Source organism: Typha angustifolia, chromosome 15, assembly GCF_048772165.1.
Source record: "Typha angustifolia cultivar Huaian chromosome 15, ASM4877216v1, whole genome shotgun sequence".
Lineage (NCBI taxonomy): Eukaryota > Viridiplantae > Streptophyta > Magnoliopsida > Poales > Typhaceae > Typha > Typha angustifolia.
The window spans coordinates 20,787,489-20,805,458 of NC_133253.1; the positions used below are offsets into that span (position 1 = coordinate 20,787,489).

General features: G+C 38.1%; 4 protein-coding genes and 1 non-coding gene across 5 annotated transcripts; 3 read left to right on the forward strand and 2 right to left on the reverse strand.

Moving 5' to 3' along the window:
* The first annotated feature begins 1,873 nt into the window (after positions 1–1,873).
* Positions 1,874–5,575, forward strand: LOC140778072 (uncharacterized). The gene is made up of 5 exons (XM_073122605.1): positions 1,874–2,423; positions 2,505–4,075; positions 4,248–4,658; positions 4,763–4,992; positions 5,103–5,575. Exons 1-5 carry the CDS (start codon positions 2,251–2,253, stop codon positions 5,352–5,354), a joined length of 2,637 nt encoding a protein of 878 aa, XP_072978706.1. The 5' UTR covers positions 1,874–2,250; the 3' UTR covers positions 5,355–5,575.
* A 1,227-nt stretch (positions 5,576–6,802) lies between these two features.
* On the forward strand, positions 6,803–9,203 carry LOC140779563 (large ribosomal subunit protein eL34). The gene is made up of 4 exons (XM_073124682.1): positions 6,803–6,962; positions 7,241–7,320; positions 8,650–8,759; positions 8,846–9,203. The coding sequence occupies exons 1-4, from the start codon at positions 6,884–6,886 to the stop codon at positions 8,937–8,939; spliced, it is 363 nt and encodes a 120-aa protein (XP_072980783.1). The 5' UTR covers positions 6,803–6,883; the 3' UTR covers positions 8,940–9,203.
* A 980-nt stretch (positions 9,204–10,183) lies between these two features.
* Positions 10,184–10,264, reverse strand: TRNAL-CAG (transfer RNA leucine (anticodon CAG)). The gene has a single exon. It is a non-coding gene; the product is annotated as a tRNA-Leu (tRNA).
* On the forward strand, positions 10,208–13,065 carry LOC140778769 (pentatricopeptide repeat-containing protein At1g74600, chloroplastic). The gene has a single exon (XM_073123631.1). It carries the CDS (start codon positions 10,353–10,355, stop codon positions 13,035–13,037), a length of 2,685 nt encoding a protein of 894 aa, XP_072979732.1. The 5' UTR covers positions 10,208–10,352; the 3' UTR covers positions 13,038–13,065.
* A 1,071-nt stretch (positions 13,066–14,136) lies between these two features.
* LOC140778770 (protein FEZ-like) lies at positions 14,137–16,086 on the reverse strand. The gene is made up of 3 exons (XM_073123632.1): positions 15,649–16,086; positions 14,801–15,102; positions 14,137–14,706 (listed from the first exon to the last, which is right to left on the reverse strand). The coding sequence occupies exons 1-3, from the start codon at positions 15,827–15,829 to the stop codon at positions 14,149–14,151; spliced, it is 1,041 nt and encodes a 346-aa protein (XP_072979733.1). The 5' UTR covers positions 15,830–16,086; the 3' UTR covers positions 14,137–14,148.
* Positions 16,087–17,970: the final 1,884 nt, after the last annotated feature.

A 17,970-nucleotide genomic window follows, 5' to 3' on the forward strand; every position in this document is an offset into this window, starting at 1 on the left:
TTTTTTCTCGTTCCAAAGCTAACGTCAAATTTAACGTTTTGTAGTTCATATATATATATATATATATATATATATATTAAAGTTTGAAACGTTCAAAATGCAAATTACTAAATAAGAATCAACTCAAAGATTTTAACAAAACCCCTCATTTTCCAACTTTTTATTATAGAAAAATATAGCTTACTAGTTTTTTATATTAATAATAATGTTAGGTAGATAGTTGCAAATATACGTTGGACCTACAAGCGGCCAAATAATACAAATAAAAATATGGAAAAGATAAATCTAATAATAAATGAGGTCATCCTTACTATTCCACCAAACTATAAGCCTTTTGGAGTCATAAAACAAAATTAGAAAAAAAAAACCCATAATGAGAACAAAAATAACCTCCTCTACTCGTTCAATTTGTCCCTTCTATGCTACATTCCATTTGCATTAAAATATTTACTCGGATTTTGCCTGTCACAGCCTTTAAAAAAAATTAAAAAAAAAATAAATAAATTGGGTGAGATCTTTTTTTATTTTTTAATATTGGTCCAATTTCTTTAACCTAACCTAAGCCAAGCAAAGCTAAAATAGTGGTCCTATGAAGGGGGCCATAGTCTATTGGACTCCAGCATTGGAAGCTTAACTTTATTCAAAGTGGAGCAAAAATTTTGAAGGCACTACTACTAGGTCTGGAATTTTGAGGGCAAGTTTCCGTGTTGTTTGGTCTAATTAAGGACAAGATAAGTGCTTGATGGTATGTTCTTCTAGACCTTAATGTCGTATTGAAAACAAAATAAAGATGTGGAGAAACGAATTTCCACACGGTTTTCTCCGTCTGATTTCTTACTTAGATACTTGAGATCAAAGTCATCTAATTTCATCTACAGTAGTTAGTTTGAGACTTCCTAACTACCCATTGTGTTTATTTTTGAAACATTTACTACTCTTAGTATATTTTTTTCGGCATAAGCAAATTGCTGTCGCTAAATCAAACCGTATTTGTGGGGATAATTAAGTCTTCTCACATCTCTGTTGTTGCCGATTGAATAACAATAATTATAAGTCTCTGTTAATGGTTAAGTACTTAAGTTAAAATTTGCGTTAAAAAGTGCAGAGAGATAGAGAGAGAGGAAGTCGCTTTTGTTGACCTAGCGGAAATTAGGTGTATGAATATTAAACATGGATTAATAAGTGCACAACCTCATGACTAATTAATTACGTGATGAGTGCAAAAGAGAATCTATCTTTCATTGTCAGGAACGATCTTTTTCCATTCCTTGCGACGCATTCCAAACTTCTAAACCTTTCTCAAATGCAGCCATTTAGTTCGAAGCACACACATTGCTTTTCTTGCATCATCTGTTCTGGAATTGCATGCTAGTTTGCATCAAAAGACATGACAGGATGAGACTTTTGATCCTAAGACCGACCTCCATTTTTGCAAGAATTATTGTGCTTCTGGATGTACGACTTGTCTTTTTAATCACCGCGTTGTTATTTGCACGTCCTTCTCACGGTGGACCATTGCAAAAATGACCCTAAGTTGCAACCAAGGCCGTCCATTTTTTGCACGAAACACGCAAATTGGGACAAATTAATCCAACAATTACAAGTTTATTAACAAGTAATCGATTATTATTGCTCTTGGATTACTACGACAACTTGAGTTTGTTTATGCAAGTAGGTGGTCTAATAATAATTTCAAATTGAAAATAAAAACGTAGAAATGTTATTATAGAAGTCTTGTATTAACTTCCCAAAAAGTTGCATTAATGGAGACATCAAACAAACCACCATTTAGCTCTACTGTGAAATTGTTGGGAAGCTATTGGCCCAGTCATCTTTCCATATAAATCCACTATCCTTAAAACACTTGGCAGAAAAGAACACACCACCGGTTAAACGGAAATTTCGCCTAATTAGTTAAGAAATTTATAACAGCCCAAGAGATTTTTAAGCAATCCAATACAAGTCACTAATCGCCAAGTGGGTTTCCAATTTGTCTTCCACACCTTCGATTTCTTAAAAACCATCCTATCCCGTCAATCTGGTGGGACTTCCACCTCCCTCATCGACATGTTTCGTGACCAAGATTCATCACAATCCTTCAGTTTGAATCATTCTCTACTTTCGTGATGTTGTATAGGTGGAGAGTCGATTTAAGCTGCAGAATTCCAACCCGAAATATCGAGGGAGAATCTAGTTTTGATTTGCTCCATGATTGCTTCAGAGTGAATTCAGGGTGGTTGTGCTGCAGCTATGGATGTTGGAGGAGCGGCTTCAAGTGACATCACCCTTTTGGGTTCTACATCTAAGAAGCCACTGGGTGGAATTCTTTTGGCAAAGATGGTTCTTTTACTGAGTTCCTCCTGGTTTTGGATTACCACTTCTGTGATGATTTGTATCAGTTTCTTAGCCAGATATCTCTTCAGGTAATCAAAAGATCTCTGAAAGCAAATTGTATAGTTTAATTCTGAAATTCTGGTTTGTTATCTATCTCCTTTTTGTCGTAGAATCAAGACTGCAAATGGCGTTCAGGAAGCTGTAGACCAGGCGGCGGCGGCGGCGGCGGCTGCAGCAGCAGCAGCAGATGAGTTGCAGATGAGGAATTATGATCTTATTGCCAAGGATGAGGATGAGACGCACACTTTCAGCTTTAAGTTTGAGTATCAGATCCCTGAACATCCGAGGGAGAGTTGCGAACAGTTAGTTGTCGAAAAGGATGAACCACCGCCGGCGGCGGCAAGTATTCATAAGTACCGGTTTTTGTCTGAAAAGGATTTCAGTGGATTTATCGAAGAGCCAGAAGCCATGACAGTTCGTGTTCAGGAATCTTACATCAAGCAAGAAGTAAACAAGTTGGATACCGCCTTAGATACCGCCTTTTTGTCTGTAAAAGATACTCAGCAGCTAGCCAGTGAGGAATCTGATGCTGAAGAAGTTCAGCAAAGCCCAGATGGTTACACTTTCAATTCAGTACATGAGCTTGATGAGTCCAAAGATTTGATGCCAGATAAATTCAAGGTATCCAACACCTTATCTGAGGAGAGACAAGTAATAGGACGAATGAGGTTCTTGTCGGAGGAATTCTCAGGCGCCGACATTTCAGATTCTGAGTCTAGTTTCAGCGATGGTTACTCCGTGAAGGACCTCGTCGTGGATTCAGACAGTGATTGTTTCTTGTCAGACAGGGATTTCGTTAGATATGAGCTTGAATCAGATACTACAGAGGCTTCATTGAATCTGACACGATATAAAATAGAGCTAACAGAAGATATCCGACTGTTGGAAGAAGCCCGGCTGCAATCATTTTACAGTTCTGATACAGAATCAGCTGATTCTATGAATCAACTTATGTATATCAACAACAAGATCAGCTCTGCAGGCAATTACTATGATGAGGTTTTGTCGTCGAACAACGATACGTCTGAAAATGTTTCTGAAGAGCTGATATTGAATTCAGGAGATGAACCAAAGGAAGTTGAAGAATTACAAGAAACAAACATGACGAGTACAAGGTCTCTGCAGACAGAACTTACTGATTCCAGCGACGATGATGAGTTGAATAATATTAAGAAGGACTCCATTACTAATGAGGATGAGGATTTAGGTGGAAAGAACAGCACAGAAAATACCCAAGTGGTTCAGGAGGTCAATCTTGTCACCAGTACTGATGGCCTCCTGAAACCAACCAATGGATCGGCGCAAGAAGATGCAAGTCTATCGGTAAAAGATTCAGAGGATGGAACGAAAACAATAGAGAATGACATCAAGAAGCCAAAAGAAAAAGGGTGGAAGGATTTGGACGACGACGAGGTTGACGATGGACTGGAGTCACTGTGGGAGCACCAGGAGCTGATAGAACAGCTAAAGATGGAGCTGAAGAAAGCGAGAGCCATCGGTCTCCCAACAATCATGGAAGAATCAGAGAGCCCAAAGACAATCGAAGATTTGAAGCCATGGAAGATTGAGGACAAGTTCTTGCGGGAAGATCCAATGGATGAGTTGCACAAGTTCTACAAGAGCTACAGAGAGAGGATGAGGAAGCTTGATATACTGAATTATCAAAAGATGTATGCAATGGGTATGTCTTAACTCTCATTCTCTTTTCATAGTTTCCCTCCTTGACATTGTTTATTTATTTATTTATTTTCTTTCAAACAGCCAAAGAGACAATCTTGTAATGCGTGCAATTAATTTTAGCTGATTCCAGGACATTCAGAATAACTAGTACAATCTTATTCGATTGATGACAGGCTTTCTCCAAGTGAAGGATCCTCTCCAATCCATGAGTTCGCAAAAGCCTCTCCTTCCAACAGTGACATCCATTCTATCACAAAAATTTTGGCGTCGTCGCCGTAGGCCCACAGATGATCCGTCAGAGAAGTTCATCAGGGAGCTGAGATGCGACTTAGAGATGGTGTACGTCGGGCAAATATGCCTTTCATGGGAATTTCTCCGATGGCAGTATGAAAAAGCTCAAGAGATGCCGGAATCCGACCCTTACAGGAGCTATCAGTATAACCAAGTGGCTGGAGAATTCCAACAGTTTCAAGTGATAGTGCAAAGGTTCATTGAGAATGAGTCCTTTCAAGGCCCCAGGCTACCGAACTATGTCAAAAATCGTTGCGTTCTTCGCAACCTTCTGCAAGTACCTGTCATAAAAGGTAGATCAGATGCTGAATTCATTGACTTGCGAATAGTATATTCGTTTAATGAGGCACATCAACTAACTTCTGACCTACAAATTGCCTAATTATCTATATTACAGAGGATTGCTTGAAGGACAAAATGGAGGAACAACGCAAAGGTAGTATTGCTATCACGAGTGAAGATCTGGAAGACGCCATGGAGGAATCGATAAGCGTCTTCTGGGAGTTTGTTAAGGCAGACAAAGATGAAACTCCCGGGCTTCTCAAGGGTTTGATGGCTGCTCAAGTCGAACTCCAAGAACCATCAGATTACCAGTTCATGATGCACATCCAATCCATCTTGCAGAAGGTGAGCATATTGCTCTCCTAACTTTTTTTTAAGAAAAATTTAAATTAGCATCAGCATCTTTAGAGAAAGCTGATCAGGTTGAATATCGATTCAATTTTCAAATGCTGCAGAAAGAGAAGAAATTGAAGGACATTCTGCGGACTGGTAACTGCTTAGTGAAGAAGTTCAAAAAGCCTAAAGAAGATAGATCAAATCAAGACCTCTTCTTCTCCCAAGTAGACCTGAAGTTGGTGTCCAGGGTACTCAAGATGCCGCGAATTACTAGCGAACAGCTGCTCTGGTGTCACAAAAAAATGAGCAAGATCACCTTTGCAGAGAGAAAGGTCCACAGGGAGCCTTCATTTTTGTTATTCCCCTGCTGAAATCAATTTCCACCTATAATCAGTATACTAGTCACCATGTAAATCTACAACTAGGAAATTTTACCGCAGTTCTTCCTATAATATCCAAGGCCCTCGGTGGTTCACAACGGAGAGTATCATTTCCATTATGTTAGCCGACAGATTCTATAGCGGTCTCATATACTTGTAGTTCATGAACTTCGAAATAAAATTCGATATGGAAGTACAACTGTAATTAATCACCTATGCATGATTGATGAGCTAATAAATCTAGATACGTTATTGCCTCCCGTTAGGTTGGTTGTATGTTAATATCACTGGGTTCACTTAAGATGATATAAAACAATGTAGTTTGTACTTAATCTTGTTAAGTAGATCGATGATGATGATGATGATGATGATGATGATTGGGGGGTGGTTGTGGCCTCTGCTGGCAGTCTTACAATAGAACATATGAAAGGAACCTGCCAACTATTCTTACAAAGCCTTTTGTTTTGTTTTTCCTTTCTTGACTAGATGAATGACATATTCTTGTTCCTGATATGTGTACTAATACAGATCTCAATATCAGTATCTTATTTCGAAGAACTTATCTACTATAGAGTACTCAAGGCTTTTAGGTGCAAATCATGCATTTTGACATTTGGATGAAGCAATGAGAGATCTGTGAAACAAGGTGAGGTTCCATGATCTGGCAAAAGACTCCAATGTCGTGATGACAGAGTCACACATAGACAAACTTATTGGCATTAATGGATACTGGAGTCTTCTAGTGAGACTGTACTATATGTAAGTCATTGCTGTCAAGTGGACCAAGCATTGTTACTCTCTGCATATTGACACAATCTTCTCAAAATTTCACTGGCTATTCATATGACAACCTTACATTGTTCTATCTCAGGGAGAATGACTAAATTTCATATAAATTCTTTATTGTTCATATCACCATTGGACATGAGTTGTGCTTTTAGTCTTGTAGATAAACTTGGCTGCGTAGAGAACATAGTTCTTCTCCTATTCATGCCCAATAGTTTACTAAGGAGATAAATGAGCAACATATAGAGTGTCTGTGATACTAATGAGATAAAAATGAACAAGAAGAAGAGCAACTCAAACCTACTTTGGCTAAAACTTTATTAGGTAAATCACGTTTGATCCCGACCAAATTCTAATTAATTTTAAACACCACATCATTAAGTTCTCATTTATCTCAAAAAAATAAAAAGAAAAAAGAAAAAAGAAAAAAGAAAAAAGAAAAAGAAAATATAATTAACTTGAATTGGTCAAGAATGGCACAATCAAATTGATAATTTGATCTTGATCGAACCAATTGGACCAACCGGACCGATTAGATAGAGCCGGTCTAGGACTCTAGGTGCGAGTCCTGCACCGTTGGATTGGATAAATCTTGTCCGTCTAATCTAGGTTACTCTAAAGGCGCTCTTTTTATAGCCGCGTTCGTGAAGATTATTGTTCCTCTAGGGTTTTGTCGCCGAGAGCGCGAGGAGAGGGGAGGAAGAGTAAAAGAGTTCGAGAAGGAGGGAGGAGAGATGGTTCAGCGACTAACCTATAGGAAGCGGCACAGCTATGCCACGAAATCGAATCAAACTAGGGTTGTGAAGACCCCAGGTAAATATTACACCTTTGCTTCTCATTCCCTTCTTTTAGGGTTTATCCAATCCTTTCTTGATTTTGGAGCTTGGTCGATCCGATATTGCCTCAATTTGTTTGGCTTTGAATTGGTCTGTAAAGAAAGCTGCAGTTTTTACTAGTTTCGACTTCAAATGGTGTAGTGTTTGTGGGTTTTTATTGATCCCCAAATTTGTTTGTGTGGCATTGCGACTGTTTTCTTCCAAGGGTTTTGCTTTTATTTTGATTGGGATAATGGATTTGATTTGAAATCGTAGGTGGGAAGCATGTGTACCAGTATACCAAGAAGAGGGCGAGCGGACCCAAATGCCCAGTAACGGGAAAGAGAATCCAAGGAGTATGTAGTCCATGCTTTCTTTTAACTATCTCTCTTTCTCTCGATTCGTCTTCTGATTGCATTTCTTCGTAAATGCTTGTATAGTTTAGGATTTTTTTGTTGGGATGTCATTGGATGTTGCCGGAAACCATATCTATTGATTATGGCAGCTTAAGATCGTAAAATTACATAAGACAAACCTAACTCTTGCAATATAGATAGGAAAATAGTCAAAATATTAATGACATGCTAATCTTATCCTTCTAACTTTGAGACACATTGAGTACATTAGGATTAATATCAGCAATGTTATAATTGTTTATTTGACTTGTTGAATATGTATATAGCTTGCAACACTAATTTCGTATATCTGGGAGCATCGAGAGATTCCAGGCAGCATAGTCACTTGTTATATTATTTGTTTTCATGCTGTATCATTTATTTTCTCATTATTATTGTCACTAGCCAGTTTCTTATATTTAGCTCAGAAAATTATTCCCTTTTACCTCATTTTTCTTAATCTTTCGGTAGAGATAGTATTTTTTTTGTCTGACCCATTTGCCACTGTAGTAGATAATTTCCAAATTGTTTTCACAGAGTTGGTCACACTGATATTAAATCGTCAATAATAGGAAATTATTTTTGCTGCACTGTGTTAAAGTCATGTAGCTTTACCTGCATATGAAGCCTAGTTGAGTTTGTCTGATGTGAGTATCGATATGACTAACTTGCCTACCCAGTGGTTGGTTCACTAAAGAAAATATTTTCTGACAACCTGTTCTTTATTTCACACTATTAGTGTTATTTTGATTTTTGCCAGCTGGCAAGTTTTTGAAATTACAAACAAAATTATGGGCTTACATTGTGAGATAGGTCCCTATAATTTGCCTCCCACAAATTTGACCGGAATATATTTTAATCTTTCTTCTGAATTTATCAATTAAGTGCTATACATGACTATTTCATTGTTAATTATTTCACTGTTTGTTACTTTTATTTGAAATAACTATAACTAATAAACTGGATTTTTGCAATAATTTTTTAATAAAATTATCTTGTAAGCATTGCGATGATGAAAGAAGGCTTCAATTCTTTGATGTTAACATTTCATATAAGTGACAGTGACTGCAGTATTGTAAGGAAATTAATATTGGCTTGCAACTCATTGCCAATCCCAATGTCGTCGTGTCATCTGGTTTGATCCTGCATTCCTTCTGATATATATTTAACATCACAGTCATTCTCAGGATTGCCCTCTGTTTTTTCTTGATTTACTGTAAATTTGGATGGTCTTTTACTCTTGTTTTATGTTGCATGTCTTTTGAGTCTAAATTTAGTTACTATTTTCAGATTCCTCACCTGAGGCCTACTGAATACAAGAGATCCAGATTGTCTAGAAACAGGAGGACTGTGAACCGTGCATATGGTGGAGTTCTAGCTGGAAGTGCAGTCCGAGAAAGGTCAGCAACAGGCATCTATGCCAGCAATCGTTTGTGGTGTGATTCTTTGTACTTTCTTTCATCTTGCATATTCCACCTCCTTGCAGGATTATCCGAGCTTTCTTAGTTGAAGAGCAGAAGATTGTGAAGAAAGTGTTGAAGATCCAGAAAGCTAAAGAGAAGCAATCCTCGAAGAGCTAAAAACCCAGAAAAGCAAAGGGGAAGATCAATGCTTTTGACTATTGTTTACTGAGGATTGTTCTTGTGGGCGTTGATGATAAATGATAGCAAAGCTCTTTTAATTGTGGTTATCAGTGTTAACTGTTGCAATTCGCGAGGGTTTTCTGTATTCTTATCGGTATGTTCTGTTGAATTCTGGGACACCTGATCCCTCTGTTGCGTTCTAATTATTTTTGCTAAACTATATCACTCTGTCAAATTATAAGCCGACAATGCTCTTTTTCATTCCTAAGTCTGCTTTATTAGGTTATGTTGCTTCTCTCTGTTTTATTTTCAACAGGTAATATATAAATGTGATGGCGTGTATCATTAAGCTTTATTTAGTACTTAGACAAATGTTGTGCATAGAATTTAGACGAAGTACAACAAATAGTGCGTCTATCTTCTTAAGCTGTTGTTGATGGTTGAAGCTTCTGGCTCAAAGCATGGGATGTTTCTTTTACCACGCCAAGCTCAGAGTAGGCTTCCATGCAAGAGCACAGGAGCGGCGTCTTCTCCTTCTCCTGTAGCTTCGCCTCTGCAAGGCCTTCCTCCAGTGTTCCCAGGTGCTGCAACATCTCTTCTACTGCTTTCTTTTAAGTCTCTCCCTCGGATTTCCTTATGGCGTTAAGTACCAGGCACCAGCTGAAACGAGAGCTATTATTTGTTGTAAGAATTAGTTTTAAGTTTTGATATATGCTATAGCTCTGTTATTTATCAAGTTAAGTTTTTAAAGATTTAATTACACCTTTTGATAGACGAAATCAGCCCAAAATCTCAACTTGGCTCTCTGGTAAGTATCTTGGTGAAGCAACTAAGTAACGATGATAATAAATAAAGAACTCCTAATGTGGTTTAAAAAATGAGACTAACTGATTAAGTTTGGGGTCAGTTTTAAACAAAACGAACCCTTAATAACTCTTGAGGTCGGCATTGTGCACCATGAAGTAGAAACCGCTCAACATAGACCCATATAACTTCACCTTTCCTACTATTGCTAGTCTCTGTTTTACCCTACATTAAAGTAGGAGATATTTTAAAGAGCTCATGTGATCTTTCTCGTAATTTTTACTACTACTACTTCAACGCAAGAGATTACTACTCCCACGAAAAAGAACTACTACTCAATTTAGGAAGGTTGGGGCGAAACTTGAGTAGCTTCACTTTTCGTAGAAGAAGAAAATTATAGGCATTAAATGATATTTTAAGGGAAAAAACCTAGAATTTGTCAAGAATGGGATTCGAACCCATGCCCTTTCGGACCAGTACCTGAAACTGGCGCCTTAGACCAACTCGGCCATCTTGACGAGATTGCGAAATATCATCATTCAATTTTGACAACGGCTAGATTCCAGGCTGCATATTAGCGACACCACAGATGGGAGCGAACATGAGATGAATTCCCTCCTCCGCTTCTTCTCCCAATCTTTGAATCCAATCCTCTTTCTCAGGCTCTTCTCCTCTCTTTCCATTATAAAAGTCCCATCAAATTTTCACCTCAGAAGTAGAACGATAGTATCTTCTTTCCACTCATCTCACACCATCATCCATGACTACCGCACCGCCCAGCTATCAACTCTCTCGTCATCACAACCCGAATCTAACAATACCCATGTCACAAAATTACCTCTGCTCCCGTCTGACACCTTCGCCTCCAACCGCCTGGCTGATTCCTACCTCAAATCCGGCGCCGTGTTCGAGGCACTCCATCTGCTCGACGAAATTCCTCACCCAAATCTCATCTCCTGGAACCTCATGCTATCATGCTACAATAAGGAAGGACAATTCGATCGATCGCTTAGAACATTTTGCAAGATGCGTTTATCGGGCTTTGAGCCCAACCAGTTCACCTACGGGAGCGTGCTCTCGGCTTGCGTCTCGTCTGAGAACCGTAAGTTTGGTGAACAGGTATATTCTCTTGTGCTAAAAAATGGGTTCTTTTCAAATGGCTATGTTTGTGCTGGAATGATAGACTTGTTTGCCAAAAGTGGTAGGCTTGATGATGCTTTGAAAGTGTCCTCAGATATTAGCTGGAATGTGGTTTGCTGGAATGCTATCATTGCTGGAGCAGTTCGGAATGATGAGAACTTTCTTGCTCTTGAAATTTTTTGTGACATGGTAGCTGGGTTTTGTATGCCGAATGCTTTTACTTTCTCCAGTGTACTTTGTGCTTGCGCTGCAGCTGGGGAACTGGATGTTGGTAGAGGAGTTCATGCATGGGTGATCAAATGTGATTCAGGGGATGATGTCTTTGTTGGAACTGCTATTGTTGATTTATATGCAAAATGTGGTGATATGGATGCAGCTATGAAGGAATTTTGGCAGATGCCAGTTCGCAATGTGGTTTCTTGGACTGCTGCTATTTCTGGTTTTGTCCAGAAGGATAAGATTGTTGACGCCGTGGTACTTTTCAAAGAAATGATAGGCAGTGGTGTGAAGATGAATAAATGCACTCTAACTAGTGTATTGCTTGCATGTTCTAAGTTTTTAATGGCACAAGAGACTAACCAGGTACATTGCTTTACTATGAAGACGGGGCTGTACTTGGATCCTACTGTAAAAGAGGCTTTGATCAACACATATGCACAAGTTGGAAATATTCAACTATCGGAGAAGGTTTTCAGAGAATCTGGTGAAGTTAAAAGCTCTGGTATTTGGTCAGCTTTGATCTCTGGTCTTGGTAATCAGAGTTTGATTAGATCAGTTGAACTCTTAAAGAAGATGTTATCTGAAGGTTCAAGACCTGATAAGAAATGTTTTTCCGTGCTTCTTAGCATTGTGGACTCTATGGAGTTTGGAAGACAAATGCATTCTTCTGTCATAAAAGATGGATCAGCTCATGATGTTCTTGTCAGCAGCGCACTCTCCACCATGTATTCCAGATGTGGTGGCATAGAAGACGGTTATAAGCTTTTTAAACAAATGAAGGAAAGAGACAGAGTTTCATGGACATCAATGATTTCTGGTTTTGCTGGATATGGTTGTTCAGTTGAGGCATTTCAGTTATTTAGAGAAATGCTTCTTGAAGACATCAAACCTGATCAGGTGGCTTTATCTGCCATTCTTGCAGCATGCGATGGTCACAGGTTTGTAATCAGAGGAAAGGAAATTCATGGGCATGCTCTTCGTGCTGGATTTGGGACTGATACTCCTATGACTAGTGCTATTGTTTCCATGTACTCCAAATGTAAAAATTTACTGTCAGCAAGAAGAGTATTTGATGCAGCTTTCTGCAAAGATCAGGTCATCTGGTCATCCATGATCTCAGGGTATGCAGCAAATGGTTACAGTAAAGAGGCACTCTCTCTGTTCCAGCAAATGGGAATTTCTGGTTTCCAAATAGATAATTTTACATGCTCTTCTGTTCTTGGGGTTTGTGCAAATCTATCAAAACCAGGTCTGGGCAGGCAATTACATGGGCATTCAATTAAAGCAGGCACAATTGCTTATCTTTCAGTGAGTAGTGCATTAGTGACTATGTACTCAAAATGTGGTAGAATTGATGAGTCTCGCAGACTATTTGATGAAATAGAATACCCTGATTTAGTCACATGGACAGCTATGATCGATGGATATGCTCAGCATGGAAGCGGTCTTGATGCTCTGACGACCTTTAAATTGATGAATGAACATGGAGTAAAACCAGATGCTGTAACATTAGTGAGCATTTTATCTGCCTGTAGCCATAATGGTTTGGTGAAAGAAGGCTTTGTCCATTTTAATTCAATGAGAACTGTTTATGGGATTGAACCTGAGTCTCATCACTATGCCTGTATGGTTGATTTACTTGGCCGATCAGGGAGGATTGATGAAGCTGTAAATTTTATTGATAATATGCCTATAAAACCTGATTCACTGGTCTGGAGTACATTGCTTGCTGCTTGTAGAGTGCATGGTGATGTTGAACTGGGAAGGTTTGTGATGAAGAAGGTTCTTGAGATGAAGTCTTATGATTCAGGGTCTTATATCTCTCTGTCAAACATCTCTGCAGATGTTGGGGACTGGGAGGAGGTTGTAAGGATAAGAAGATCAATGAAGGACAGTGGTATGAAGAAAGAACCTGGATGGAGTATGATATGAAAGCAAAATTTCCCAGTTAATCTTTCAATCTGTTGTAGGTAACCTTTTTATGCATAAACAGGCAGCTTATCTGGCTATCATCATTTCCCTTTTAACCATGAGACCTATCAGCAACAAAAGCTCAGAAAAGCATTGGTAAGTAGAAATATCCTGGATGGTGAAAACTTGAGGTTACAAGTAATGCTCTCAATCATAAGACTATAATTGATTTCCTCAAATGAAGTATTTGCAAAAGCAGTTCATGGATCTGTAGGAGCCAGATATATTAAAGAAGTAGATATCCTGAAAGGTTTTGAAGCTGCAGTAGAAATAAATTTGGTATTGCTCTATGATTGGATAAGACGCTTTCAGCTAGGTAGACATAGATTTCATGACAGCGAGAATGTAAATTTCTTTTGTTGTTTAGTTTCAGAGGGAAATATAAAGCAGAAATGACCTCGGGGATTAAATCTAGAAAGAGTCAAGTGAAGCACTATTCAACTGAACTTCAATTTTAGTTAAAAAGAAGACATTGTTCAAGTCTATGACGCAATAGACTAAGACTCATTGCCAACTATTGTACTTGTTTCACACACTTCAATCTTTGACTGATATTTCAAGCTACAAGAGTATGTGCATTACAGTTGTTTCTCGATTTATGATTGTACTTACTGAGATTATTCTTTTCCACATGATTTTACTCAGTTATTTGTTGGACATATGAAATATATCAACGATTATAAATAAATACATGAACATTCAGCTGTTAGTATCATTTTTTTTTTCTATTTCATTGTTAACTTGCTCAGTTATTTCAGTGTAGTACAAATAGTTACTGGATACTATGATGCTGCATCTGGAACTCTACGTAGAGTATGAAAATAATAAGTCGATTAAGTAATACAAACTAGTCCAAAGTACTCTTCTTTTTATTCTGTAAGCTTTGCTGTTAGCAGGGGTTGCTCTAAAGATGTACATTCACCAAATGAACACTGACTGTCATCTAGCTAACAGCAATGCTAACAGATGAAGGTGACATGCTGTATGCTACATCTAATCAAGTATATCATCTGTGTGTGGGATAGCTTGTAGACATCTACATTTCAGTGGGGCAAGGGAGAGAATCCCATGACTAGTTAGATTTCCACTCATTGGAAAGATTTGTTGGCAAGTTGAAGGGAAAGCTGACTATCCGCGGAGTTTCCCACTGACCGTTGTTCATAGCGCATGTATTTGCTGTCTTTGTCATGGATGTTTCTTCGTTCGTACGACCTAAAATTTCATTTATCTCAACTGGCAAATCAACCATGAATGCATTAGATTCTTGGGGTTGTCCAAAGTTGATGCTTGCAGAAGCTTTCTCAGTGTCACCAAGTATAGTGGGGGGTATATTAAGAAACATAGAAGGCATATCTGTCGTGGACATCGACAGCATTGGCATTTCAAATGATGAGAGCATGAAGCTGGTAGGTATATCTGCACTTGATACAGGAAGAAAAGATGGCACAGATGCAGGTTCTGTAATACATGAGATGCTTTCTGAACCAAACTGGGCGCACTGTGCAGTCTGTGAAACAGAGGATATGTATGATTCTTTGATCTCAGGCAATGGAGACATCCATGACTGAGATAGCGCTCTTTGTGCCATGGAACTAGTTTTCTTGAAGATCCTACAAATAGCCCAGGAGTCCTGTTTATGATGCAATAACAAGCCAGTCATGGTCAGAACAGGTCATTACCTTTATGTTAATCTTAACACTATAACGATTGAATGAAATGCTTACATTGGCTGGAATATTTTTGTCTAAAGGCCTTCTTGGAAGCGATGAATCAGTGAGGGAAGGCAGCCTGAACTCGTGCATCATCCAGTCGGTTTTTATCCCTTTAGCTGCTCTGCCTTTGTAGAAGACAAGAGACTTCTTCAGGCCTATGCACCTGGTTCCTTCAGATGAGTAGATAGGTCTGTCTGTTCCTGTGGCTTTCCAAAATCCAGCCCTTGTCACTCTGTTTGGTCTTGCACTGTTTCGATATTTTCGGTCCCTTGGGCAGTAGAAGTACCATTCCTTCTCTCCGGTGGACGCCATCTCTTCTCGTTAGAAAGATGATACAGTAAGATGCTTTGTATTATATAAAAAAAAAATTCAGAGTAAATGTAAGATGTTTTGTATTTAACTGGAGGAGAGAACAAGACTATTATTTGTAACTCAGTCTTTATTATCATCGACAATTTCGAAGAGAAAGTTCACTTTCTCCCCTAGATATGTTGATGAGACCTATTTCATGCACTCGTCCTTATAATGGTTCTACAAATAATTTGGACACTATGGTTTTACATACGTAGTTGTGGAATGAACAAAGCAAGATATTAATCTATGATTAAGCTATACAAAACTGAACTTACTTGAACTTCGAAAGATAAGCCGAAAACTCATCTAACTATGGAAAATGAGAGCTAAAGCCATTGAAATGGAGTCATTCTCACAACTATGAAACCACGAAGGTGCACGTAAAGAGGTGCATGCAGCAATTTGCTATGTCAAAATGGGAAAAGGAAAAAGAAACCTAACTACTTACTTTTTTCTCCTTCTCTTACAATGGCAGTAGGCAGTAATGTGAAAGATAAGTAGCTTACTTGGAAGATCCCATGGATCATACTTGTAGATTTCCAGTTCCCTGATGAGCTCAATGGAAAGAGGTTTCTGCTGAATTTTTCTCTTCAGATAAAAACCAATCAGCTCTTCATCTGTAGGATGAAATCTGAAACCTGGCAACATAACTTCATCTGACTTATCCATATCACTTCTCTCATCCATACCTTTGACTATGTCTAATGCTAGCAGTTAGAGATGAAGACTAAGAAAACACTCTTCTGAACTAATAGTATGTCAGAAAATATTCAGTATCAGAATAACACATTTTAAGGACTTCCATCAAACCTAAACAAGAATGCAAATATCTATATCAAGAGCTAAAGAAACCCCAAACTCCCACTTAACTACAACTCATTTGTTTCAATGCCAGAGCTTCATGCACTCTTTATAAACAAAAATCCAGCTGCTTAAAAGGACTAAATAAGGTGCCAAGTCATAAGAGATGTTAATGAATAAAGTACTCCTTTGAGTTCCCCCCCTCTTTGAACCTATTTTGGTTTCTTTAATCCAAGGATGAGGATCACAAAAGAATACAAGCTTTGCAGCATGTGGGGATTGTCAATCCTTTTCTTCTCACACTTATAATATTCATCTAATGGAGTTCACACATATCCTTTAATGCATACCAAGAGAAAGCCTACCTTCTAGACAAGTATTATTATAATGTTAAACTATGTTATAATCCCATCACTCTCTGCAAATTCTTCTGTTATCCCCTTAATCTATATCTATCTATTCCTTCCAGTTCCTCTCCTGATCCAAAAATTTCATACATCCCCTCAGCTTGTCGTTGCATATAAATGAAGAGAAGATTAAAATTAAAAACAAACAAACAAACATTTGCTTATTTTGTTTCAAGGTTTTAATGAATTCTAGTCTTGGCATCAAGCTGAGATTAAATTTGGGTAATAATTTGGAGTCGTTGGGTAGGACTTATCACCAGTAACATCACCCTTCCTTCCCTGGCGTGCAACTTACTGCTAAGTTCTATAGGAAGATTCTGAGATTAAACAATATCTTTTATCAAATTAAAAGGATTAGAATTTTGTACTCACTCATTTGTCAACTTGTGTTGGTCTATTTCTATGGGCTTACTAGATGCACATCTTTGATGACTATATCATCAGTTCATGCAAATCAAAAATAGAGTTCTAATTGATTGGATTCATTACTCATTCATTATTAACCAGTGGGTCAAAAAAGAGAGAAACTTTGGCCATCAACAAGAAACTTGAGACATTGATGCGATAATCCTGCATGGGTAACAGTGTGTCTTCTAATCAACTAAGACAAAGTTTTGGCCGTGTGAGAAAATATTACAAGAGGCGTGTCTGCTAAAAACCCAACAAGAAATAAACCTTCTAATTAATGGGGATTGGGAGGAAGTTAGATTGAGGTCAAATCCAAAGCTTTGGGACACCAAATCTAGCGAGGTTTCCGAAAACGTGGCCCTCGGTTGGACCCAATCTTGTCTGGTTCCTTTGACCTAGGTTGCATTGCATCCCAAACTCTCAAACAGGCCCAAACGTGTAACCAAAGTTATTAAAAAAATAAAAAATAAAAAAAACTTGGTCAAACCCTTCAAACCTAAGTTTCTCTCTCTCTCTCTCTCTCTCTCTCTCTTGGTATGTGGGATTGTAAGTGTGCCCAATGGAGCAAATCCACATTTAATTCCTTCGTTGCTTTATCTCTAATCAACTCCATTAATGGATGGGCGGATTATTTACAGCCGACATGGGGTTAAAAAGATATTAAGGACGTTTCGGATTTGGAGCCTGACTTAATTAAGGATTAGTGGTAGTAGGTTTTTTTGCTTAATCGAATCTAACTAGCTTAGTCAATGTGAGTTAATTAAGACCACTTAATATAACTAATTGGCTTGTTAAGTGAAATCCGCGTATCAAGTAAACTTAAACAAACTTGACGAATGCTGACCCAAAACCAAATGTATACGCTACTTAATTTATTTTATTTTATTTGTTTGTTTCTTTTTGATGTAGTAGGATTGAAAAAATAATTAATATTTCTAGCTAAGTTTGAATAAAGCCCAGCTTGATCAAGCTCGGCTCAGTTACACTCTTAATATTAAAGTCTAGTAGACGATTAAAAAGGGAAATTACACTAATGTCTCGCTAAATAAAATTTGACCTTGAAATGCTTTAACTTCAAAATTCATAATCCCACCAATAAATCTCAAATTAGATACTAAACTAACATTCCATGCATGTATTTGGAGTTGTGATGGTAATTGGTAACACAACCGAAGGTCGCAGTTTAATGCGTAAATGCTTCCAATTCACTCA